This window comes from Candoia aspera, chromosome 11, assembly GCF_035149785.1.
Source record: "Candoia aspera isolate rCanAsp1 chromosome 11, rCanAsp1.hap2, whole genome shotgun sequence".
Lineage (NCBI taxonomy): Eukaryota > Metazoa > Chordata > Lepidosauria > Squamata > Boidae > Candoia > Candoia aspera.
In genome coordinates this window covers 25005850-25031353 of record NC_086163.1, presented here as the reverse complement: position 1 = coordinate 25031353, position 25504 = coordinate 25005850, and the positions used below count along the sequence as shown (strand labels likewise).

At 54.3% G+C, this 25504-nt stretch overlaps 2 protein-coding genes across 2 annotated transcripts; one reads left to right on the top strand and one right to left on the bottom strand.

Moving 5' to 3' along the window:
- Nucleotides 1-1158: 1158 nt before the first annotated feature.
- Nucleotides 1159-23454, bottom strand: LOC134504095 (B-cadherin-like). The gene is made up of 16 exons (XM_063313114.1): nt 23348-23454; nt 22771-22891; nt 11392-11618; nt 11119-11262; nt 10677-10832; nt 9979-10123; nt 9497-9672; nt 8863-8991; nt 8465-8650; nt 8059-8303; nt 7794-7936; nt 6645-6866; nt 6127-6348; nt 5406-5536; nt 4716-4856; nt 1159-3543 (listed from the first exon to the last, which is right to left on the bottom strand). The coding sequence occupies exons 1-16, from the start codon at nt 23399-23401 to the stop codon at nt 3331-3333; spliced, it is 2655 nt and encodes an 884-aa protein (XP_063169184.1). The 5' UTR covers nt 23402-23454; the 3' UTR covers nt 1159-3330.
- Nucleotides 23414-24838, top strand: LOC134504129 (collagen alpha-1(I) chain-like). The gene is made up of 3 exons (XM_063313163.1): nt 23414-23478; nt 23573-24028; nt 24079-24838. Exons 1-3 carry the CDS (start codon nt 23414-23416, stop codon nt 24836-24838), a joined length of 1281 nt encoding a protein of 426 aa, XP_063169233.1.
- Nucleotides 24839-25504: the final 666 nt, after the last annotated feature.

The window sequence follows — 25504 nt, the reverse complement described above, 5'->3', positions numbered from 1 at the left end:
TCAACCTTGGCAACTTCCAGGTGTGCCGACCAAGAAGGGCTGTTGGGGATTCCGCACATCTGGATGTTGCCAGGGATGGGATTACATTATATACAAGGACAGCGTCTGCAGCTGCCAGCAGAAGCTTCCAAAAGCAGATGGCATTACTAGGGAGAAGGAGAGGTGAATGTCCATTACAAAGCTTTGCATTGTATTCCCATAAATCTGAAGGCAAATTATTCAGAATTAGCTGCAGATCTCTCATTTTGCAACACACTCATTTTGGTAGGTGAAGAAAGAAATATTAAAAAAAAACTAGTAAATCAGTTCCAAAATAGGGTATTTCTAGGCTAACAAGAAGATTCAAGTCTTAAATTCATATTTTGGCCCCCATGCTAAGTTCAGGAATGAAGCGGAACGCACGTACTTGGGGATAAACATAATTCTGTTGTGGAAAAGTGTATGCTTTAAGTGAAACAATGATCAGCCCCAATGGTAAACGTGTGCATGGATAGATATGGCTGTCTTCTAGGTAGAAAACCCTTTGCCAAAGAGGGAATCCTGTGATGAACAGAATTGCCATAGCAGAGTGAGGCACGGATGCTGAATCTGTTTGCTGCATCCACCTTTCTCTGATTAGTCACTTGGAAAGCTACCTGGCTTCGGGCCCTACATTTCTGCTCTGAAGGGCAGCATGGCACGAAAATGCTCTTGTGCATCCTGCCCTGAGCAGGACGTTGAACTAGAAGGCCATTGCGGTCCCTTCCAACTATGATTCTGTGATTTAAGCTCATAGTAGCAAGTATCCTAAGTTGACTGCTGTGAATGCTTTTGAGATGCAGCAGGCTCAGCAGTGTTAGATTACTGCAAATAATCAGGAGTGTTTTGCAAGCAAGATATTGTAAAACTTTGCTTGAAACCACAGAAGACCTGCCTCATGGCAGCACTGTCATCCTTGCGTGGCCACATAAAGATGTATTTAATTCCCCCAACTTTTTAACAATGTATCTTAATTTAACTGGTTATCATACACATTTTGTCCCGTTTGCATAAAATGCCCTAAAAACTTTGCTGAAAGCTAAACATAAAATGATTATATAAACAAACAAAAACTATCATTTAGGTCAGAAAAATGGTGCCATCTCAGGAGAATGTCTAATAGAATATGACATATAGGGATTCAAGAAAAAACTTTTTAAAAGTTTATTTTATTTTTAAAAGCATCTGTGCAATAAAATAATTTTAACAATGTGTGTCTTTGAACTCTTCCACAATATATCCAAAAAGAATAACTAAACATAAAGATCTAAAATTAGAAAACCACTTTTCAAAAGGTGCCCATCAATTGGGCAGTAATTATACCATCAAGGTTAGAGAGTGAGAAACACATCACAGGAAACAGCTGGTACCTTGGCAGAAGAACCACTTCTAATTAAAATGGATTACTTGGCAGACAAATGCAGCTGTATTTTGTAAGGTCCCCATGCAGGAATGCGTCTGGCCTGGTCGCCAGGTAACAGGCCCAAGGCAGAAGAGCCTGGGCAAGGCTCTGGGCGATTGCTGAGCCTCCCCTCTGGGGAATCTGGTACAAAGGGCAGCCGAAAGCCCAAAAGAGCCCAGGAGGGGGTGGCCAACATAGTTGAGAGGCCATCCAGGGAAGGCAACTGCGCCCACCTGTTCAGGTGTTTTATGAGAAGGCACTGGGGAGTAACACCTTGTGCTAAAACCAGGTTTGCTAATTAAACCCTAATGGCTGTGGACATACATCATCTGAGCCACAAACCATGACTTACAAGCCACAATAAGAGGGTTCACCCCAGATGGCTTTGCAGATGCCTCACCCCAACCCAGACTGGATTCCGGGCACCTGAGGGGCAGAGGACCAGCAGGGACATCGTCTGAAAGCAAAAGCATTTGTGGGCAAGTTGGTTTAGGGACCCTGAAAAGATTTACCCAGGAGGGGCTTTGTAGGAGGAGAGCCATGTTAGTGGCAAAAAAATCAGGAGCAGCCTGGTAGCACCCTGTCCGGCCAACGCGTTTTATTCAAAGACATCATCTTCTATGACTCCTCCTGATTTTTTTGCCACCCAGGAAGGAGGTGATGCTGCAAAAAACCTCTGGGCCTTACTGGTGTTCAGGACTCCAACTCTTTTCACAGTTCTATGGAACTGGCTCCCAGCGAGTTCAACAGTGTTCAATCTTGAGTACATTCTAAGCAGTGGCAAACTATCCAGGTGTGCTAGACTGCAGCTCCCACCTGGCCCAGGGAGGGCCTGTAGCAAAGGATGTTGAGCCCTGCAGCTCAGCATACACTGAGGGTCACGCCTTCCCCACCTGACCCCCCCCAAAAGACTAAATTTAAATTGAGATGCCCCTCTACTTTAAAAGCCAGGCAGACCTCCAACGGAGGGGAAAATTCCTTCTGCAAAGTGTACTGAGTCATCCAGGGAATCTGTCTGGTATATTCTGATCTGCTTCTTTTTAAGAAGAGGAAAATGTTATGTCAGAGCTCTGCCTCCCTGTGCCCATCAGAAATCCCGCCATCTCTTCTGAGAGATGACTCCCCGTCACTTCCACAAGAGTGCCTTTGGACAGTAAAAGCCAACAGCTAGGAATTCCTCTCCCAAACCAGATATCACATGTGTGCAGAGCCGCCACCCAGAATCCCCAGAAACATTTTTGGTTAGGGCTTTGGAAACACAGCTCTTTCTGGAGATAGCTCAGAGAATTGGCCACCGTAGGCAGGCTGTGGGATTCGAATCTGTGCGGGCGGAACCGGTCACCCCTCAACGTTGCGGGTGCTCTCAGGCAGCTAGTAGGAACCTGCATCCTGTGATCACGTGACCACAGAATCAGCTGAGTTCTATCCTCTCCCTCCCAAAAGTGTGTCCCTTGCATAGTTCTCACATTCTCCAAGACACATTACAGTTTTGCAACAAGAAGCCCGGTGTTCTACTTAGGCAAACGGGAGGGAAGATGAACAAGAAGATGGAGCCAGGCAGGTTCAGGTGAAACTCTTGAACACAAGACCAAACACCAGAGGGTCTTTCTGTCCTTTGCAGAATTCAGGCACTTTTCTCTTCCCTGGAGAAGCCTTTTCCCCCTCGGTGGTGCCCAAAACAAGCATGGAGGCGCCCTGTCTGGGAGCTTCAGGAAGGGCGCAGCAGTCCCACGGCGATTGTTGTTACCCCACGGAGGTGAGATGGTCAGAGTCTACCTCGAGGGGGACTTCAGGGTAAATTACGGAAACGTTGGCCAGAGTCACCAAGCGCTGGCTCGTGGGAAGAGCTGGCCTCTTCTCTCCCCGCCAGCCACTGCCCCCCACCCTCTACCCCACCATTCAAATCACACCTAGTCGTCTTCTTCGCCCCCTCCGTACATGTCAGCCAGCTTCTTGAAACGATTGCCCCAGTCATTCAGGTAGTCATAGTCCTGGTCCTGGTCTCCGTTGGAGGAATTGAGAGAGCTGAGGGAGGAGGCTTCAGAGCCGTGGCCCTCGTAATCAAACACCAGCAGGGAATCGTACGGGGGGGCGGTGGGGTCCGCGTCTGCTGCCTTCAGGTTCTGCAAGAAGAGAAACGACCAGAATTTCCATTTGCTGAACAGCAGGGGAAACCGAGGACGACATGACCACCTCTCCAGAGCAGCGTTTCTCAATCTCAGCAACTTTAAGAGGTGTGGACTTCAACTCCCAGAATTCCCCAGCCAGATGAAGCCCACACCTCTTAAAGTTGCTGAGGTTGAGAAACGCTGCTCTGGACAAAGGGGACACCAAGGTCCAGAGACCAGAGCAGTGTTTCTCAACCTTGGCCACTTCAAGCTATGTGGACTTCAACTCCCAGAATTCCCCAGCCAGCATGACATCGCCAAGGTTGAGAAACACTGGACTAGACCGTCTCTGCCCAGGCTGTATCTACAGCTATTGAGCAGCTATGATTTAGCTTTCTTGCCCACATATTGCTTTTCACCAAATGCTTGGTCGCCTGAGGTGACTCAACATTTCGCCAGGCAAGTGAAGAAACTGGCAGAAGGGGGAAGGAGTATTCTCCAGCAGCCCACCCGCTGCTTTCCAGTGCTGCAGGCAGAGGAGATCCTCCAGCGTAGCAACTGAGCAGACGCAAGCAGAGCCACTTCCTGGGCGTCCGCAAGAGAGGAACAAGCCAGGCAGATGGAGGAAAGGGTGAAGCCAGGCTTTCATCCACCAGCTGGACATGTTTTGGCCTTGGGTGTGTGAAAAGTCACACTTCCTTCTAAGCTCTCAACTCAGAAACTATACAGGATAGCTGAAGGGCAGGGTGGACTTCCTTGCAGCCAGCAGAAATTTTGCTTCTCTGCTTTTCATGTCTGTTTTGTAGACCACCGGCTTCGGGTGGTTGGTCTTGGTTTGCTGGTCCTGATACATTTCACTGGCCTGTCTTAACACTGCTATAGATCTCTTCTTGTTGTTCTTACAATTGTTTCAGTTTGTTTGATTAACTTCTTTGTTCTGGCCATCAGGCGGAGCGTGCCTCTACCATGGGGGAGACAGAGGTGATTGCTTCTTAGTTGGTAAAGATTTTCCCTTTGGCATTTCTGGGTTCAAAAGCTGCTGTTGGCAGGGAGGAAAACACCATTTGGGCAGGACAGTCTGCAGTCTAAGAGCATCACAGTGGCAAACAACCTCAGGAACAGGAGCATCTGGTTAGTGTCCATGGACTGGGTGACTACCAGCAAACTGGGCCCCAAGTCTTACTCACCTCATCAATGAAATTGCCTATCTCATCGGGATTGGCGGGACGCGGACGGTACTGCGGGGCTGGCATGAGAGTTGGAACGTCATTACGGGTGATTTCAGGGCGGGCATCCAGGCCTCGATGCAACTGGCTCAGATCATAATCCTAGGAAGAGAAGATGCCATCAGGATCTTGGGTAGAGGAGGTAAACTCCAGGACTTTGAGCTGATCAAGATCAGGAGTGGTGGCAGGCAGGCAGGCAGGCAGGCAGGGAGAAAGAAAGTCTTCCCGCAGCCCAGAAAATGAACACAGAAGACTTTCTTCTTTCCCTTGGAAGAACAAAAGGTTTTTGTCTGGGTCACTCTTACTTTGGCTGTAGTAGCACTAAGCCTGGAGGGATGTCTTTCTAACTCTAAGCTTAAATATGTCATTTTAACCAGAGCCGCTGGGGAATGTGCAAACGGAACAGTCAAAATAAATCAAGTGACTGCCCGGCCATAGCTTGCTTCCTCCCACTCCTGGAAGCTGTGCTCCAGCCCAAGTGGAAGACATTAAACAAGAGTGGGGCCCCCTGGCCAGAGGACCTGCCATCCCTGCTAGGCACACACCCAGGGCAAGAAGTGGCATGAGGAAAAGAAGCGGGTTGTGGAGAGGATTCGGGGCCCAGGTGCTACGGGGCACTGAGGAGAAGCAGCCTGGTCCTTCGAGGCCCACCTGGTCCTCCTCCCCTCCGCCTTCTTCATCGTAGTAGTAGACGTTGTCCCGCATGTCGTCCTCGGGAGGGAGCAGCGGCTCCTTCACCTGCCTCCTCCTCCTCACAAACAGCAGCAGCAGCAGGATCAGGACTACGAGACAAGGTTGAGGAGGGCCTGTCAGCCCCGCAAGCAGGGTGCCCACCTGGCCGAAGCAAGCACCGCCTACCGGCTCCCGGCACAACTGGAGACCGCCTTGCTGCCACCCTTCCAGGACTTCAGGGCCAGCAGAGACCTGGTCTCGGGAGCACTTTTCCTAGAGGGATACCACCAGAGCATTCTGCTCGCCATCGATCCACACAGCTCACAAGGAGAGCCATCTGATGCAGCGCTCTGACATCCTGGATGCCCGCACAGGTAAAAGGACACAAATTTCTGCCTCTCGTGGTTACCAAGCCCAGAAAAACACGCCTGCCAAAATCTCAGAGGAAGCACGTGTTTCCAGCAGCCAGGAACGAGGGAGAGCCATTTCCCCCAGCTTTGAACCAAATCCAGGCACCCTGCCTGCTCGCTTCTTCACGGTGAGAGCCTTCAGGAGCACCCAAGCGGCTCCTTGGGTGGGTCACACGCCCAAGCTGGAGACTTGCAGGCTCCAGGAAGCCCAGTGTTTTGCAGGTGGCCCATCAGGAGGAGCACCCCGGCTCACCTTGGGTGAACAAGGAGGAAGGGTGTGCAGTACTCACTCAGAAAGGCAAGGATGCCCCCAAGGATGCCCAGAATAGCAGAGGTCTGCATCGTCTTTGGCAGATACGCCTTTCGGTCGCAGTTTTTGGCCGATCCGTCACAGTTGCAGACAGCGGCTTTGACTGTGGTGACGTGAGACAGGCCCTGACCGTCAGTCAGCTTGAGGGCAATGTTGTAGTCTCCAGGCTCCAGCTCCTTGACCAGGAGAAGGGTCAGACTGTCTGCAAAGGAGACACAGCCAGGATACCAGTGAGGGCTGGGGATTTATCCCTATTTGCCCTAAAACGAAGCCTCGCTCTATTTTACTGAACTTTTACAACACCAATTATGTAATTAGTAGCTTTGAGTATCAACACTAATGAGGTCTCTCTGTAATTTTAGTTCAAATTTTGGAGAGGAGAATGAGAAAGAGTTAAGAGGAAAGTGGGAAACTTTTATGCTCAGGCAACTCAACCTCCAGGCCCGGACCACCCGCTTCACTCTCACGGCACGGTGGGCAGCTCGCCCTCTGGCCCACCTTGGTTGGTCTGGACTGTCCAATTGGCACCAGAGCCAAACTCCAGCTTTGCAGAGAAGGGGCCGGCGTTGGGTGGGATGTCCTTGTCCACAATGCTTAACACTTGGGGCTCCGGGTTGCGGTTGCAGATGTCGAACGTCCGGGGCTCAGGTTCTGGCCAGTTGTCATTCACGTCCTCCAGATGCAAAAGGAGGGTTCCTGTGCCAGTGGCCGGTTCCTTCGCTGGACAGAAAAGGTGGGGTGAGTAACCTCCCAAGGAAGCAGCGGGGTAGCGGCAGCATTGGGGCACCAGGGCAGCAACTGGCCTCCTCACCCCCCAGGGAGCCCCAGGAAGGCATCCGGCCAGTGACTCTGTGACCCCGGAAGGACCAGACCGGTTTTCTCCAGGCCTTTTCAGAACTTGTGGGAAGAGGTGGGAGGCTCCTCTCTCCATCATTATTCCCCACCCCCCAATTAATAATAAATAATGGCCTGAAATCACACCATTTCCCAACGCAATCTTGGAGGTGTTTGGGGCCGCACATGGGGCCCATGGCTGCAGTTGCCCCTTCCCACCAGCTGGGCCATAAAGCTTATTCGCCCTGGAATGGGACTCGCTCCTGGCTAACAGGGATGTGCAGCAGGACGTGAAGGTGCCATGCTTTTACCAACGGTTTCCTCCTGCCTTGGTGGAGATGCAGAGAGCTCGTGTTCAGATGGCGCATGATGGGGGCTGAGCAGGGCCTTCTCTGCCATGACTCCCTTATGGTGGAACAATCTGCCTGAAGGCCATTGGCACTTATCCCAATTTGGGGAATGGTGCCATACTGGTATGGACTGAGCACCCATCTTAATTCTAGAAGTCCTAAGTATTTTACACAATGTCATCTCCGCTTTTCATGGTTTCCCTGTTAGAAAAGGCACTTTCAGAAAACAAACATGAAGTTGCAGAAGGCAGAAGTTTCAGAGAACTCCTCCTTGCAAAGGAGTAAAACTGGTCCTGGCTTGGTCTGGGGAAATGCCAGAGAAGGGCAGCTCTGCCAGGGGCCCATATCCTTGGTGGCACCATCCCTCTCCATCACCTCAGCTCCACAGTTTTTTTTGGTTTGGGTGCAAGTCAAAATGCAGAGTCTTGGGGGGGGGGGGGAAGCAAGATCAGTCCTCTCTTACCATTGTCGCTTGCCACGATGAGGGCTTTGTAGATACTATTTTTCACAAAATCCGACTCTCGGTCTAGGCTGGCTTTTGACTTAATCAGGCCAGTTTCAGGGTTGATTTCCAGCCACCCCGCCGGGTCGCTCCGCACCGAGTACCTGCAAGAGAAACAGTCCCTGGGCTTGGCCGGTGCCTTTCACAACAACAGGCCTGCAGCGGCTTCCGGGTTTCCCCATTCAGACGATCGGCCTCTGAACGAGCATCTTTATGGACCCTGTACCTGAGGGTTTGCTGCAGGAACTTGTCGGGGTCCTGGGCTGTGTACTGAGCTATCGGGTGCCCAGGAGGGAGATCTTCCAGCTTTGACACCTTCATTTCAGGAGGAACAAAGACCGGCGCTTCATTTTTATCGCTCACATTGATGGTAACGGTGGCTGTGGATGTCGGGAGCGGAACTGAGAAGTCCACATTGTTCACTACAGCCACTTCAAGAATATACTGGTTTTTGGTCTCATAATCCAGCTCCTGGAAAGATGTGAAAGAGGGAGAAAATGAGCGTGGACTCGGTCAGAGGTGGAGAGCACGTTTTCATTTGGACAGAACCCCACAGAGTTGACATTCCAACAGGTTATGGGGCTGGGGGCAAACAGGATTCTGGCCCCCATAAGAAGGGGTCCGTTGCTCACCTTTGCTGTGGTCAAGAGACCATAGTTGGTGGCAGGGTCGGTAGTGACCGCAAAGTTCTCTTCCTCATTCCCTTTCACAATGTTGTACTTTGCTCTCCAAGCTGAGCTGTTCTTTTCATCGGCATCTTTGACTTTCAGGGTGGCAACCGGGGCCCCCACCACATTCTCTGGCACACTTACATTGTACTACAAAAGAAATGGGAGCTGTCAGAGGGGAGCACGTGGCCTGAGAGGAAAGTCCAGCTCAAGGGAACGAGATGCCACCAATCCCACTCACCACCTCTCCAGAGGAAGTGCAGGATTTGGCTGCGTAATTCTGCATGGGAGGGAGGGGAGTTCAGGCCCCAACGTGACACCCGCATTGCCAAGGACAAAGTGGGGCGGGTTCCCAACATTACCCTGAGTGGGTTGAAGACTGGCTGGTTATCATTCATGTCGGTGATGGTAATCACAGCTGTCCCAGTGCTACTTAAGCCTTCTCCCAGCATGTCAGTCGCTTGCAGAATCAGTGTGTACTCGGGGAACCTCTGAAACGAACCAAATGCACACGCCGGTAACACTCCTAAAAGGCAACTGCTCTGCGAGAAGCTCCTAGGTGTAATGGTACGTGGGAATGACCTTGGGAGACAGGAGGAAGAGCCGCAGGCTGGACAACCAGCATGTGGAAGATATCTCAGCCCACAGAAAGAGGGAAGGTGTGGGAAGCGTCTCAGAAGGGACCCTCCTCAGTTTTCCGGAGAGTAAAAGGAAAGGAAAGGAGAAATATTTTCAGCCTTGCAAGATTCTGTTCATGAAACCATACAATAAAGACAGAGCTAGTTCTCCTGGTGGTGCTTCTTGTCTAGACTACCTCGCAGGGCTAACAATAGCTCACTTTAGGGACAAACAACCGCACATGAGCCCCTTCATCACTCCGGATTGAAGGCAGTACAAAACTGATAACAGAGATGCAACCCTTGCCTTGACTAATTCCCACCTTAGAAACTGTTTGCTTGGAACCCCCTCCATCTGTCCCAGCACCCAGGCATTTACCTCTCGGTCTAGACCTGCCACGACTACGCTGATCAGGCCGGTTTCATTATTGATGGTAAACATCTGTTTCTGCGGCTCAGGTGGCTCCTGGCTGAGGATGGAGTAAGTGACGACCCCGTTATAGGAATCCACTGCATCATCTTCATCCGTGGCTGACACCTTCATCACAGAAGTTCCTGGGGACACCCAAAAGAGGGGCTGCTTAAAGCCTCAGCTGAAACAAGCCCAGGAGCAGAGCACAAGTCCAGCTCCGCCTGCACCAGTCAGCAGAAAAGCATTTGCCTTCTGGGCAAAGAAAAGCACCTCCAGCTGCAGCAGTGACTGACCACTTCATGCCACAGCTGAAATTATGGGGTTTTTGCATTGGCTGGACAGTCTCAGCTTGCTGTCCAGATGACTGTGACCGGGACTTTCCTCGTCCAGGAGGGACTGTGCAGGGACACAACAGGCGTGAGGCTTGTACCTTCAACAGACTTCCCTACCTGGTTTGGCTCCCTCTTCCACAGACCCTTGGAAGACATCCTGGGTGAACTTTGGACGGTTGTCATTCTGGTCACCGACTTTGATAGTGACCTCCATGGGCTCCTCTGCTGTTTGGCCATTGGCTAACACCGCATGGCATGACAGCTATGTTGGAAAGCAGAGAAAGGCTGTTATTTACCGGAGGAAGGAAAGAGAAGGTACAGGGGCATTCAGTGCCTTCAAGGGGTGTTTTTCGTTGAGATCAACAGTTCCTGGAACCCTAACCGCTGCCAGCTCTGGAGAGGCTGCCGGGGTAGATGAGGGATGAATTCATTCCCTCAAGAGGAGGCCCTGGGATGGGGAGCCCTGAGGACCTCTCGGACACTTGGGAGACCCCCATAAGAACTGTCACTGGACAGAAACACAGACGCTTCAAGAGCAAGGAAGTACGGCTGTCCCCAAGAGTTGCCTGCTTCTAAGCAGGGTTTCCTGGAGGACTTTCCGGCAGGGAAGAAGTCCACATGCTGCAAAGGAGGGACTCCTGTGTAACAGCAAATGGCCTGTCAGCTGCCCTGGTATCCCAGGGAGGCACTGGTCCTTGGCATCCCACCCAATCCACAAGGGAGATGTCCAAGCACTTGGCCCTACGTAGCCACCAAATGCAGCTGCCAAAAACTGAAAGCAACGTTTACAGCCGAAACAGCCGACATGGACTCACCGGGTAGCTGTCAATATGCTCCCTGTCCAGCGGGTGGGTCACCTTCAGCCAGCCAGTCTCCCTCTCAATGATGAAGGTGCCGATCGGAGGGCTGTCAGCCCCCCGCCCAGTGATGCTATAGAAGACGGTGGTGTCTTTTGCTTTGCTGGACTTGATCTGATTGCGGAGATGGGGTGGAACAGGTCAGTGATGGTGATGGGCCTGCAGCTCTTTGCCGCTTTCCACTTCAGAGGACTGGGGCAGGTCCTAGGGGAGCCCAGGGGCAGGGCAGACCACGGCAGCCATGCCGCCTGGCCCAGCGCAGAAGGGCGGGCACCAAAGCTTGGCTGAAGTGAGATAGACGATGTTTACCCAGCACCGTCACAAGCTGGCAGTGAAACCAATTAACCGAAAGATGTACAACAGAATCCCAGCAGAAGCTGCCACCAAGCAAAGTCCCTACCTGCACCAAGTTCTTGGGGAAAGGACCCCTCTCATGCTCAGAGATTAAAATTGGAGGGATGACCCAGTCCCTCTTTTGCCGCCTCAGGCCAGGCCCGGATCCTCGGAAAATCAGCACCTCCGCTGGAGCAGACGGACCGGTCTCCTGTGAAGAACGGGACGCGTCTTTGGTTCCGCAACGAAGGCAGAGGCCGGCTCCTGGTGCAAAGACCAGCCGAACTCCAGAAGATCCCCCCCACCAAGAGATGAGGAAGCAGAGAAAAAGAGCACGTACCCCACGAGAATGAAGTTGGTGATGGCCGTGGGGCTGGAGCTGCAGCATCACTCTGGCCGAGTGTTTCCTGCCTGCCAGGTCCCATGTGTGGACAAGGAAGCTCAGCTCCCGCTCGTGGAGATGCAGGGGCCGTTTCACCACAACCACGCCATCAGAGCGCAACTTGAAGCGCGTGTCCTCTGAGCGATAGGCTCCTGGGCTCCTCCCTGCACAGTCCTCAAAGTCCACTGGTGGTGGGAGACACAGAAGTCAGCGCCCAAGGCAGCATTGCCAGCCTAGTCTTGCCAAGCTGGCTTGGCCAACTCTGCTTCACCAGGGGGCGCCAGCGTGGCACCACTAGAAGCAGAGGCTGCCTTTTGAACACAAACAAGCTGCGTTTGCCCTGTTGGCTGCCACTCCCACCCAGGTTCGGCCTCACTGATTGCCTGAGACCAGGCAGGAGGGAGGACAGACAGCAGCTGGCACAGGGGCATTTGCCACTCATAACCACTGTGCCATTTTTCCAGCTACCTCACCCCACCTCCCCAGAGCAAATGTTATGGCCTGTTATAACTGGTGCTTTTCTCCCCAGCCCCAGTATTTCAGGCCAGGGAGGTGTGCTATATCACTGCGACACGGCTGAGCCCGGGGGATACGCCAATCCCAGCCGTGTTTGTTCTCCTCCAGCCCCTGGGCATCTCCTGCCAAGGTGCCTCCAGCTGCCTCTTCATGCCTTGCCCTGCAGGGCTGCAGCAGCAGCCTCCCCTCATGCCCGGCTTCCATGCCAGGCTGAGCAACTCTCCTTCTGTATCTTACAAACGCCTCGCAAAGAGGCCAAGCGAGCAGCCGTTTGCATTGGGGATCTCATGCCCAATAGCCACGTGTTGTTTTGAATGGAGAGGAGGCAGGAAGGGGGCAGAGTGCACATGCCTTGCCCCCGGCCCCCAAACCACTGCAGGGCAGCACCATTGCTGTGCCTGAAACAGCCCCCCATCCCCAGACTGTGAAAGGCCCCATCTTTTTATAACAGGCCTCGAGCCGATTCCAGAGCAGGGCAAGAGGCTTCTCCCAGGCCTTCTTGTGAGGAGGGCAGCAGGTCTGCTCTTCCCACCCTTCTCCCCAAACAGGGCAAGCAGGTAACCAGTTCTGGCTGGCCCAGAGAAAGAGATCCGTTTACCCAGCCAGGCATATTCTACCAACACTTCAATCGCTCCTCCCCGCCTTCTGGGATCTGACACTTTAGGACAGGCAGCATCTGGATGGTCATCACGGTTTATTCAATCACTCCATCTTCTGGAGTTTCACAACACCCCAAATCAAAAACTGACTGCACAGGCTGGGCTCCCACAACATGCTAGACTAAAATGCACCTTGTTTCCATGACCATAACCAACAACGCAGGTTTAACAGGTTGGTATCCAGCCTAAGGATCTCCACCAAGGAGGGTGCCCTAGGCTGATTCTGATTGGCCAGACTGGCTGGGCGCTCCACTCCTGGGACCAGGCACCGGGTCTTTTCCCCAGACAGCGCTGAGACGGGACCCGTCCCTCTCCGCCATGCAGCCTGCGGATGCCAAGGTCCAAAAAGCAGGGAGTGCCGGGCAAGAGGAGGCTCCCGGCCCCCAACAGTCAACCGAACCGACTGGACGCTCCAGAGGGGCAAAAACAGCAGGGACAGAAGGCCAATTCCACAAACGGAATGATTGGGAATGGGGGGAGCCGTTGGAGTTTAAACACTGTAGAATGTGCCGGATGGGGCAGGGACCGTGGATGCCCAGCACTGCGCACCGAAAGCAAGCTCCCCCCCCCCCGTTCCTCCCAGGATCAAGGGACAGGTTATGACTTGCGCAGCTGTGAGGCCAAATCCTACACACACCAAACAGAGCCAGACACCAGAAAAGGAGGTTCCTGGTGCAAAACCCCAAGCAGAAGCAAGCCCTTGGCTGGTTGGCTGCTTGGAGAAAGGCTTGAACATCTGGGTCTCTTTAAGGAAACAAAACCACGAGAACCACAATGCGGATGCTTCCTTTTCACTTCTCAGAGAAGACAAAGTGGTTCTGGCTGCACCCTCAAAGCCCAGGCACCTGGCCGAAAGTGAGCCTTGCCCCCTCCCACCACCAAGAAGCAGCCAGGCCCCCAGGAGGACCCGCTTTAGCCCAGCACTCCTCCTGGCCAGGCCGTCCTTGCAGGCGGCCTGTTAGATATGGGAGCCAGGCACAGCCCCTGGCAGATCTGCCGCAGCCTTCTTGCTGTCAGCCTCCCAGCCACCTGCCCCAGCTGGCCAAATGCTCCAGCCTGGCTGAAGAAAGGCACCTGAGGTTCAGGGAATGGCCCGGTCAATGTGAAGGCAGCCCCTCCAAGCTTTTGGCTCCCACCGTTGCCCCTGACGGGCGGGATGTGGCCGGCTCCCTCGAAGATGCCCAGGTCCATGGGGCGAGGGCCATTCAGGTGGCCTGCCTGGGGCCCCAAGGCTGCTGAGGGTCAGTGGCTGCTCTGAGGGGCAGCAGCTTTGGGGTGTTTTTTTAGAGGCGGAGAAGAGTTTGGCTCACCAGGACCAAGCGAGGGAGATGCAGGGACCAAACGGGGGTCTTGCACTGGGCATCCCCGATGACTCTTTCACCCAAACACAGGACCTTCCTTTCTTGCGGGGGTGGGGGTGGGGAGCACCTTTCAAAAAAACTTCTCCCTTGCAAGGGTTTTTCCAGCCCCTTCTTGGTTTTTCCAAGGGCAATCTCAGCTTTGGGCAGATCTCTTCCATCCTCCAGGGCAGGTTCTCAGCGCTCACACCTTCTCCTTCCACGAGAGGGGTGGGAGGAGCAGGCTGAGCAGGGGTCCAGGCTCCCTCCCCTGGCGCTCGTGCGGGGGGAGGGTTGCGCCACTCCCCCAGACAGCCTGCTGCCCTGCCCTCCGAGTCCCAGAAGCCACCTGGGTGGCACAGCAACCATGCCAGTGTGCCTGGGCTCCATCAGGTGGGGGCCGGGGAAGGCAGGGGAGGCGGAGGGAGCCTCAAGCCGGTTCCTCCGGCTGGCCTACTTTGGGAGTGTGCTCCAATACACCATGCCTGGGCAGGAGAGGCCTAGTCTCAGCTTGGAAGGAGCGCCTCTCGCCCAACACATCCGCTGCAGGCCCAGGCAGGCTCTTGGGTGCTCTGGCGGGGAAGGTCTCGTGGGGGGTTGCCTGGGCTGTGCGGCAGAGCCTGCTCTCCCATTGCAGGCCAGACCCTCACCACTGAAAGAGGCTGAGCATGGGAAAGAGGGGCCCTTGCATCAAGGGAATCCTGCAAGACCCCTCCCCACAGGACCACAAGACCCAGCTCTCCCCTCCCACCTGCCCCTGGCAGTATGCAGGAATGCAATGCTTCAGGGTGTGGATCTCCCTCTGTGTCTCCCTCTCTCTCTCTGAGCAGCTGCAGATCTGACTCAGGATGTGGACAGCAGGAAAGACGTTTCTGCCCAAGGGGCTGACAGCCCCTGATGTCTCCCCTCAACTCTAGTGCGAAGGGAGCAAATGATCACTGGGCAGTATCTCCCGCACTGGGATCCAAAAGAGCGGCTCCTTCTTGGCCCCAGACCAGCCCAGGAGACCGAGGTCCCTCCCTCCAAGGGAGACGTTTAATCTGCTAACAACCCTGCCCTTCCACGGCCGGATGGAAGGTTTCTTCTAAGCAGTGGTGTTGTGTCACAATCGCACCAGGAAGAAAAACAAAAGCCATCTTGGCATAACCCTATGAAATCCCTGCACTCTAAAGGCATATTTTTTATTAGATTAGGAGTTTTTTCTCCCACCACATCTAATCTCCCTTGCAATATACAGCCACATTTTCATTCCAGCCAAGACCTCAGTTCCATCCATTCCTCAAATAAGAGGAATGTGTGTTTGTTTTTTAATGTGGCCTAAAATCATGTGATATTCTTTCTGTAACAACCATCTTGGGAACCTCAATTTTCCTATTAAAAAGTCTCTACTCCTCCCATCTATGAAGATGGGCTTAAAAGCACACTTAACGTGTTTCGCAGAATCACAGTGCTTGAACAAAATAGGATTCAGCTTCTTCTCTCCAGCCACGGGACTCCATTCCTGGCGCTCAGATTTAATCCTCCTCCTCTGCCCAGCACTCTCGTGCTTCTCTGGCAGACCCGGCCCTCCAGGGTGCCATTTGCTCATAACCCTGAAGGGGACACCCCACCCCCATTTCATCTAGACTGACCCAAGCAGCCGCCCCCCATCCTTTGCAATGTCAAGGGGACGCCCTGAACCCCTCTGCTGAGCCTGAACCAGCTTTGTCCTAGAGGGCGTTGCCTGCACCCCAGGGCTGCCTTGACTTTGGGGAGACACCAGCAGGAGAAAGAGGGGGAGGAGGGAGGGGCCACAGGAGCTAACGGACCCCTGACCCGATAAGCAAGCTCTCGTCTCTGCTCAAATTAGAGCACAAAGGGGGGATCCCTGGCCCTCAGATAGGAAAAAGCAGAAATTAAGATTAATGCCTGGGAACAGAGGGTGAACAAGAGGGTGGCTGAAAAGTGTCCTCCACCCCCATATTAATCATGGCTCCTGATGATTCCGGAGACGGAGGATGAACCCAGCCACCTCTCATGCAGTGCCAAATATGGGCAGAACTTCCTTGCTTCCTAATGAGACGGTTTCACCAGGGGAAGGAAACATGTCCCCTTCCCGCGTTCCAGCTCAGGGCGGGGCACATCAAAACGATAGCCACAAAAAGGCTACACTTCCCCATCCAGTCCCAGGATAAGCAGAAAATAGTCACAGTCACACCGGAAATAAAAGGTGAGACAGATGTTTCCCTCTTGCCAAAGGGCTGGTCAGTGAAACTGAAGGTCAGGAGAGTCTCTTTCACACAGGGAAAGTCCTGATTCACAGCACATGCAATTACATGCAGAACTCATGGCAACTGGATGTAGGGATGAACCCAGGAGGCTGGGCACCTTCCAGGAAGGCAGGGCACATTAAAAGCTATTTCTTGTTCTCTCTGGAACCAGCAGGAATAGGTATTCCCCCATCTACCCAATTTTGTGGGGGGGAAATAAATATACTCATGACAGCTGCCAAGTTTTCAGAGCTACCTGGTTGGCCATTACAGAAAATAGGAGATGGAGGGACAATGATCAGAGCCAGAAATGGCGGATTCCAGGAAGCCCCCAGGGGCTTTGCTCCTTGAATCTGATTGACCAAACCTGCCTTCTGCCCAGCTGCACAGCCCCAGTCCTGAGCACCCCTGAATGGGCTCTCCCTGGCTTCAGTGCCCTCCCTGCTGCACATTTTGCCACAAGTGATGAAACTGGCCATGCCGTCATCTCTAACAGCCAGAGAAGGAACAGGGAAGGTCATCTGGTGCTCCGGATGTGTCAGAGAAACCGTGGGCCAGATTCCCCCCCCCCGCCCCCGCGTGAGCCAGACTCCGGTGCACTGTCTGAGCAGTGACCTCACCTTGGAGTTTCGCCATGACTTTCCAAGTTGCAGAACGAGAGTTTCACCTGAACGCTGATTCAGAGGAGCACCACATGCACCCAGTGCCGCGGGAGTTCCCCGCTCTGGAAAGGCAGCCAGCTTCTCTGAAATCAAGTGAGTCCGGGCAGTCGGCAAGGAGGCAGATCCCGGGAATGCTGCAGAGGAGGGAGCAAGACCCTCTTCAGGACTCCAGGATGGATCCCTTCCTGCACCAGGGGCCCTGGGCTGGTTAGTCAGGCAGCTGGCACTGCTTCGGAAGGGCACCTCAGACTGGGGCAGCCTGTGCAAGGCTTCTTGTTTGCTCCCAGGTCAAAACCTGCCATACCAAAGCAGCAGTGCCCTCCTTATGCCCGCTCTGCTGGAAGAGCAGTGGGAAGGGGGGCCTAAGGCTCAGCAAGAGAGCCCAGCTGGCTCGCAGCAGACCCTGGTATCTCCAGGTTGGGCTGAGCCAGCTGCGTAACCCGTATGATGCTGCAGCCTGAGTTGAGAGCCTTGGCCCTGTAGGGTTCAGTTGGGGGGTGGGGGGTGGGGAGTTCCTGCACTTGATTACTTTCTTTCAGTTGCTAAGCCCCAGGATACTCCAGCATGCAAAGCTCTGCCTGATGCTTGCTTGGAAACTGGCAGGATGCTGGGGTGCGCATCCCTTGCACACACTGAGGTGCATGGGCTTTGTGCCAAAGACAGCTTTTTAAAGCCAAAGAACCAGGTTTATTCCTAGCTGGCATTCATTTCCACAGCAAGAACTCTGCACGCAGCAGCCAGGAACCTGCCCCAAGGAGGAGGGTTGAGCTGTGGCCCTAATTACAAGGCAACCCTTTCCTCCTGGGCCTATCTTTGAAGTGGGGAGCTCCAGTGGGACCCCACCCCTTCCTTAGCCCACAGCCAGGCCCACCACTCCCTGCCCTGCAGGAGGGCTGGACTGAGCACTGGCCGGAGCTGATCCCCTTCAGCCCCCACACCATGCTGTCTAATTACACTCATGCCAAGCCCACTGGGTGTGCCAGCCTGGAGCCATCTAGCTTTCCTCTTTCATTTGCACAGATCTGGCCACCCAAGCCCTCCACCCCCAGCACCACAGGGCTGGTCTCGGAGATAATAGACACTTGGGCTTTATTTGCATAAGGTGTGGAATCCAGTAGAGGAAGACCAGGTGCTTCAGCACTCACCCAACACACTAAGTGTGGCTGGGATTTTTTTTTTAAATTAGCTTCTTGTGGGTATATGATTTCTTATACAATGTGGATCCAGGAAATGGGACAGCTTAGTAAGCAAGTTACACAGGTTGTCTGAACAGAGCCAGAGGAATATCCCCAGGTAGAGGTAAAAGTGTGTAAGCTTCCAGGTGATGAAACTGCACTGCCTGACAAATTTGGAGTATCTCTTTTGCTGGTTCATACATAACTCTAAGCCAGGATTTTCAAACAAACCATAGTGGCCTGATGTACACATAATCCTTCAACCATAATGGCTGGATTCATACATCCTGCTGAACCAAAGCCACAAAACCACATTGTGATGTGTGAACCAGGAGAATCTCGCCCACCTGTCCACACCAAGGTATGCCTAATACTGGGCAAACAAGCCAGATGAATTCTGTGGACCTTCAGTGGGGGAGGTCACGGCGTGGCTGAGATAATAATCCTAATATTTAACGTTGGCGGAATGTTAGCCATTCCCAGTCTCATAAAAAGCCTTCTGGGACAGACCACAGTGTCCTTCCCGCCAGAGTGCGGACACCTGGACAAAGGAGGTCAAGAGCATGTGATTGATTTAAGGCCGCCAAGTCCATCAAGGGGTGAGGCACGAATCATGCAGGAGCTCAGTCATTTGGTCATTGAGCTGCACCCTATCAAATGCCTTGCAAAACAGCAGGAAGCTGATGGCACCAATGCATCAGGAATAACCACAGGAAGGAGTCACAGACACAGCTAGAGATGCGCTGGTACTCACGCTGGAGCAGGACAGCTTGACTCAGCTTCCTTCCAATGTCGCAATGCGCGAACAATAAAGTATTGCCTACGTGGACACTCATACGCTATGTCATGGAACACTCCAGTCCGAAGGGGCCCCCGAGGTCATCAAATCCAAGGCTCGGCTGAGCATAGGGATCCAAATTCAAACATGCTGCACCAAGGGCTGCCTAGCCTTCAACCAGACACATCTGGCAAAGGGGAGCCCACTTCCTCACACAGACCACCTTAGCTGCAACTAGAAAAGCACACAAACAATGCAAAGGTGGTCCACAATCCCAGGAACTAGAGACCCGCTCCAGAAGAACACTCAAGACAGAAGCAGACCAGAGACATGCAGGCTGACTCACGAGTGCTGGGCCAGTGATATGCAAGGATTTTGAAGAGATGTTCAGAATGAACATCTGTATGACAAAGAACTCAGTACATGGCACCCCATTTTAGTCCTCCTTTTCCAAGTGTGATGCCGCACCATAACAATTGTTAAGAATAAAGGATCAAATGCTTTTATTACTCCCAGCAGCAATCAGCAATGGAAAAGAAAGCAAGGGTAGCTACTGAACGGACATTTGCCCAAATAAAGGGTCCCTGTGGATCCCCGTGGCCTAAGAGTCTGATTAAAGGACGTATTCAGCCCAACAAGGCCCAGTCCTAAAGCTCTGTTCTCTTTTTATAGCACACACAAACCAGGGCTTGCAGGGCAACATGATGCCAGCATAGACAGACAAACTTCCAGAGGACACAAGCACAATGAATGGAAGATGGAAGATGCAGCAGCATCTTGGATTAGCCCTCCTCCCCTCGGTTGGCATGTCCAGAATTACAGCTGTCCTGAATACAGCTTTTTTGTACCTGATACCCTCCCATCATACTGGGGCAACAGCTCCCAGAATTTCTAGCACTTCTGGAAGGCATATGGTTAGAGAAGCTGGTAGGACATCTGACGAACCATACCAAACTGACTAGACGGGTTTTGTCCTGCTGGGTGGTTTTGACGATGCTACTTCTGAAGAAGATCCACAAAGGCTGAAAGCCTTCCAGAATTATCCATGAAAACCTTAGAACACTGGAAAATATTTCATGTCCTTGCTCTGTAGGCAGTCAGGAAAATATTTAAGATTCTTAGGCACAGACATTACATTTGTAGAAGCCCAAGTGGGTGGGTAATTAGCTTTCACGGACAATCCACCGCAGTTTAATTTGGTTTAGCTTCTCTTTTTTGTATATGGAGGCCACGAATTAACAAAAACTTCTCAGAAATAAATGAACTAAAAGGACAATGTTATGCTCTGGTCAGTGTTCTTTTATGCAAGAGCGGGTTAGATGCTTCTTGACTCTACTTTTAAAACTGAGAGACAAGTTAGAGTATTATAACAAAACCACGTCCACTTCTGTCCAGGGATTCCCTCAGCCAGCCTCCTCAGCCCCACGAAGAGTAGAAATGCTGGAGTGTTTTCCTTTCATGACAACACCTTTCCAGTGTTTGTATTCTCCACCCATCTCCATCACTGAGCCTGAAAACCAGCCTGCTGTGCCTTCCTGCTGTGTTTGCCACAAGGAACCACTCTGCTGACTGCTTTGCAAGTCCAGAGCTAACCTGCTGGGCAGATCCCAAGTTCTCTGCAAGCTCCTGAGTCAAGTTCACTTGTCTGGAGGATCAGATGCATCCCTTTGGCTTCCCCAAAGATGTGGGTTTAGGGCATCCTGCTGCAAGCTAGCACTACAGCTTCCATTAGCCACAGCCAACTTGGTCAGTCTGGCTGAGGCACGATGGGAGCGGCAGTACAACATGTTGGGGGAAGGCCAGTCTGCATGCATCCTCCTTATTATTAGGCCAGACAATAAGCAATATTCCAAGTGCTTTGAGAAGGTGATGCATTTAGCAGCCAGTTTCAGGCCCTTGCCATTGTTTGACCCCCAGTCCAGCTGTCCTTTCAAAGCCTGGTCAGGTGAAAACTAATCCAGGGGCTCCTCAAAAGGGAACACAAAGCATAATACTAATAACATAGAATATTATTAAAATATTTATTTTTGTTTGTTTATTTTTATCCTTCTTTTATTATTCTTATAAATAACTCAGGGTGGTGAACATACCAAATACTCCTCCCTCCTCCTCTTTTCCCCACAACAACAACCCTGTGAGGTGGGTTGAGCTGAGAGAGAGGGACTGGCCCAGGGTCACCCAGCCAGCTTTTCTGCCCAAGGCGGGACTAAAGCTCATGCTCTCCTGGTTCCACTAATATTCCACTTAGTCCCAGCTTCTGTTTGCTACAGATTCTTCATTTCACATTTGTCGCCAACTCAGCCACCTGAAGATTTTTCTAAACTATTTCTCCTACACCTGCAGCACTGTTCTTCACATGTAGCACGTAGACAATATTTTTTAGAAACTTGTCAAAGAAGCTGGTATCACGAATTCCCCAAAACACAAGCATTGATAAAACAATCCTAACGTGATGCACCAAGAGCCGCCACAAGGCTGGGGCTGGAGCTGACCCCCGGTGGTGCAGAGGGGCACAGCGAAAGCTGCCCGGATCAAAAAGCTCAAGCACCAATAGAGGGAGCGGCCAGACTGGCGGTTGGAAAGCAACCTTGGATCCCTGCTGCTTTGGAGCAGGGCTGAAGAGTCAGGCCTCCAGGGCAGCTCCAGGGAGGCAAAGGTGAATGATTCACGAGAGGCTGTTGACACAACATAAAGCCAGCCACCGCACCCTGAACTGTGCTAGGCAGCAGAGCAGGAAGCCAGAAGGCGACCATCAGGGTTCAAACAGTGTGCATGCACGCGCACGCGCACACACACATACGCACACAGGCTGTGCAGGCCCAACCCTGCACAGCTGCAAGGAGGAACAGGCCTCACCCTCCTGGCCGAGCTCCACCCTGCGTTGCCAGGGGAGGAAAGGGCTAGGTGGAAACTACCTGAGCCATGCAGTTAACCCATGCTTGGCTCCAGGGAAAGCGGGAGGCTGCTTCAAAGCCATCCTGCTCGGTCTTAGCAGGAAATGCCACCCAGCTTTCTTGGTGCGTCTTGACAACAAAGCCCAGCTTAGGAAGATGCTGCCAGCAGTTTCACCTGTCCCTGAAACACAGACCCAGCTTTTCCGGGGCTCCTGCTGCCTCTTCTCCCTCCTGCTGCCATGAAGGGCAAGGGCCTCGAGCACTCCTTTGGGCATTCCTTTACATTTAACTGGGCCCTCACAGAGGGTGGCGTTATATAAATAGGAACCTACATCTAACCTGGCCCTGACAGGCACGCTGGGGGACTTCTTAGCATAGCTATATTTTTATTTATTTACAATGTACATTTCTAAGATGCCAACAGAACTGGGCAGCTTACAAGGTTTAAAACCAGAAACAACACATTCAAATCACTAATAAAAAGCTACGCCGAAGACTGTTCTTAGAAATACTTCCAAGCTGCCCCGTTTCATTGATTTCTGGAGGGATTACAATGTTACTTCAAAACTTCATCAGAAAAACAGTAAAAGTGAAAAAGTAAATTTGTGAGCAGCAGAGTCAACCCTGGCACAAGCAAATGCCCAGCCTAAGGGAGCTGAATGGAATCAGTCTTTGAGGATTATCGATATTCCCCTTTCCAAACTGAAACACTCACTTTTCATGCTTTACAGAACAGAGGTAGTCTTCAGTCTTAAGAGAGGCAGAATGCTGATACACCCATTTTACAGATTCCCTAAAGAGCAGCCACTTTCCCTTTATGGAAGCAGGAAAACGGTCACCACCCAGTGAACTCACAGGACAGAATGTGAAAGCGACTGGAATCTAGCCTCTCCTTCTGCCAACACACGCTGCTTATTTGCTCAGGAGCAGAAGGTGCCGTCTTCTTTGTGTGGGGGAGGAGGCCCACGCACCCAGGAACCATTCGTTCTCTCCCTCGGCCCGGCCCGGCCCGGCCCGGCCCACCTACCCAAGACAGGGCGGCCAGCAGCAGGCCAGGCTTCTCTTACCTTTGCCCAAGATCCGGCCCCTCTCCAAGTCCCGCCTGGGCACCCGGAACCTGTAGGCCTCCGAGCTGAAACCTGGCTGGCAACGAGTCACTGCCCGATCCTCGCCGAGCCCCCTTTCACCCTGGGAAGCCAAAAGACAGGGGTGAGGGGATGGGTGGGGGGAGGCGGCGCACAGCTCTCCTCCCGCCCGACCGGCCAAGTTCCCACAACCCGCTCGTCCGGAGGAAGCCCCTGGAGGAGGAGCAGGGGATCTGAAGCCCCTTCTGCTCCCGGCCCCACTGCCCAGCCCCGGGAGCCTCTCGCTGGGGCAAAGTCTCGGGAAGCGATCCCAAAGTCCTGAGGCTGAGCCCCTCGGCAGCAGGGGGGCGCTTCCGAGGAAGGGCTTTGGGGCCGGGGGCCGGCCAGGGAGTCAGAAGGGCCCCCCGGGACCAGGGCTGGCTGGGCGGGGAAGAGGGGAGCCCGGAAGCAAGGCAGAGAAGGAGACCCATCAGGCGCCCTTGTGGAGGGGTTCCCAACGCAGCGAACCCAAAGAGTCGCGGGGCAAAGAGCCCCGGAGAGCAGCGCCCGCCCGTCTCACCTGGAGCAGCAGCAGCAGCAGCAGCACAAGGCCGGGCCCCCGCTGAGTCCCCATCGCTGCCAGAGGATGTCCGCGCGGCCGCCGAAGCCCGCAACTTTGACTCCGCCAGGCTGCCGCCCCGCTGGTGGCAGGTGAGAGGCCCCGCCCGCGCTGGAAGCCCCGCCCAGGCGAAAGGGGGCGGGGCCCGCCGGCCTCGCCCCTGCTCCTGCGCCGCGGGATCCGCAGGTGCCGCTGGGGAGGGTGCCCGGGCGCCTCGGAAGCCGTGCAGGACGGTCGGCGGCGCCGGATCAGCGCTGCGGAGCTAGCTTTCTACTTGCGGGCGCTGGCCGTGCGCTTTACCGACGGAAGCCTCCGCTACCTGTGGCTTCGGGCGCCGGCTACCAACCGTCGGCCATTGAGAGCCCAGCCTCGGGGGGCGCTGGGCCGGGCAGAGGACGCTTTTTCCATCGCTTTGGGGCTGGCCAAGCCCGGGCGTGCGGTTGGCCGGAGGGCGGCCGCAAGCAGCGCCGGCGCTCCTGGCCAAGGGTTTCCTGGGAACAGCAGCGCGCAAGTTGCGCTCGCCATTCCCCGCCCCGGGAAGGGAGAGCAGGGGCAACGCGCCGGAGCCGTCGGCGGAGCGCCGGGCAGCCCGGGCCCTTCGGCTGGGCTGCGCGGCAATTCCCCGACCGTGGTGGCGGCTGGGTCTGTGCCACGCGCTAAGCCAGCTCTGCGGGCTAAATCACGGCCGGCAGGGGACCAGGCGCCCCGGAGCCGGCCAGGCTTTTGGCCGGGAGTTACGAGGGGTGCGGCGCGCTCCGGCTGGTCGCGCTGCGTGAGCAAAGCCAGCGCTTCTCCTCCGGAAGGCGGCGCTCGCCCCAGCAGCCCGGCTCTTCTGCGGCCAAGCGGGGCTGCATCGGGCGCTCCCTTCCCGGGCAGGTCGGTGGGGTCCCGCCCACACATACACCCTCGAAGCCGTGGGCCCCTCTCGCCTCCGGCTGGCAGCCCCCATCGCGGCTAAGGGATCAGGCGCGCCGCTTGAGCGGCAGGAAAAACCAGTCGGGCGAGCGCAGGGGCTGGCGGCCAGCCAAGGGGCCGGGAGCAAGCAGACAGCAAGGGCCGAGGGGCTCCGAGCTGCTCAGCTCCCGCCTCGGCGCAGCCCAGCCCCGAACGCGGAGGGCGCTTCCAGCCTTCTCTCGGCCTCCCCCCGTGGGGCGGGGGCGGGAGGGAGAGGCCGCCCTCTATGCCAGGCGCCCTCGGAGCGGCCGCCCCTCTCCGCGGGCCGAAGGCAGGACCTGGCCCCTCCAGGCGTGGCAGGCTTGCACCGCAGCCTCCTTCCTAGAGGTGCGCGGGGGAAGCGTTCGCTTCGGGCGGGCGCTTGGAAGACCGCAGCGCAACTCCGCTGCTCTTTGCATTTCCAGAACGGGACCGAACCCGCGAGAGGCTTTGTCAGGCTCCGGCGCTTGGTCCGTTGGGTTTGAAGGTTTTGTAACATCTGAACTGGGGAACAGTTGAGAGCGGCTGGGGGGAAATGGGAGCAGCTGTGCGGGCTGCAGGAGGCGATGGGGGAGGATAAAGGACTTGCGGGGTCTCATCCCTCCCCCTGCGGATGGTTAGGCTGTGTGTGTGTGTCACATCGTATGGTGGGAGGTTGTGATGAGCTTTCAGCTGAATGGGGAATGACAGCCTCCAAAGCTCAGGAACACCTTCCTGGTGTCACATCCCCTGCCCCCCCCCCCAAAGCTCAGATGCATGACCTGTCTGCAGCCTGGCCCCCTGCAGTACATTGGACTACCACTGGAACCACCACCAAGCAGCAGGCACAGAGGTCAGGAGGCAGGGAAGGCAGCCCCGAAGCTAATGCTTTTGGCCCAGCAATCTGTGTCCTGCAGGGCAGGTGCTTTCCCCATTGCTCTGTGGGGCCTGCCCCCAAGCAGAAGTCAAGCCCAGCCCTGCCTCAACCTCCAAGCCAGCAGCGCCTTCCTCCCCTTTGCTGCATTGGCTTTCCTGGGGAAACGGAGGCTGCTGCTCCTCAGCTGGGGCAGGCCAGGAAGCGGCACCCAGGTGGGAACCCCCCTTCCCCATTGCTGCTGCCTGGGCTGATCCCTTTGGATTTTGTGAAGAGCAACTTTGGGTGTGAATGACAAGCAAGAATGTTTGCAGGGAATTGGAGATGGGAGG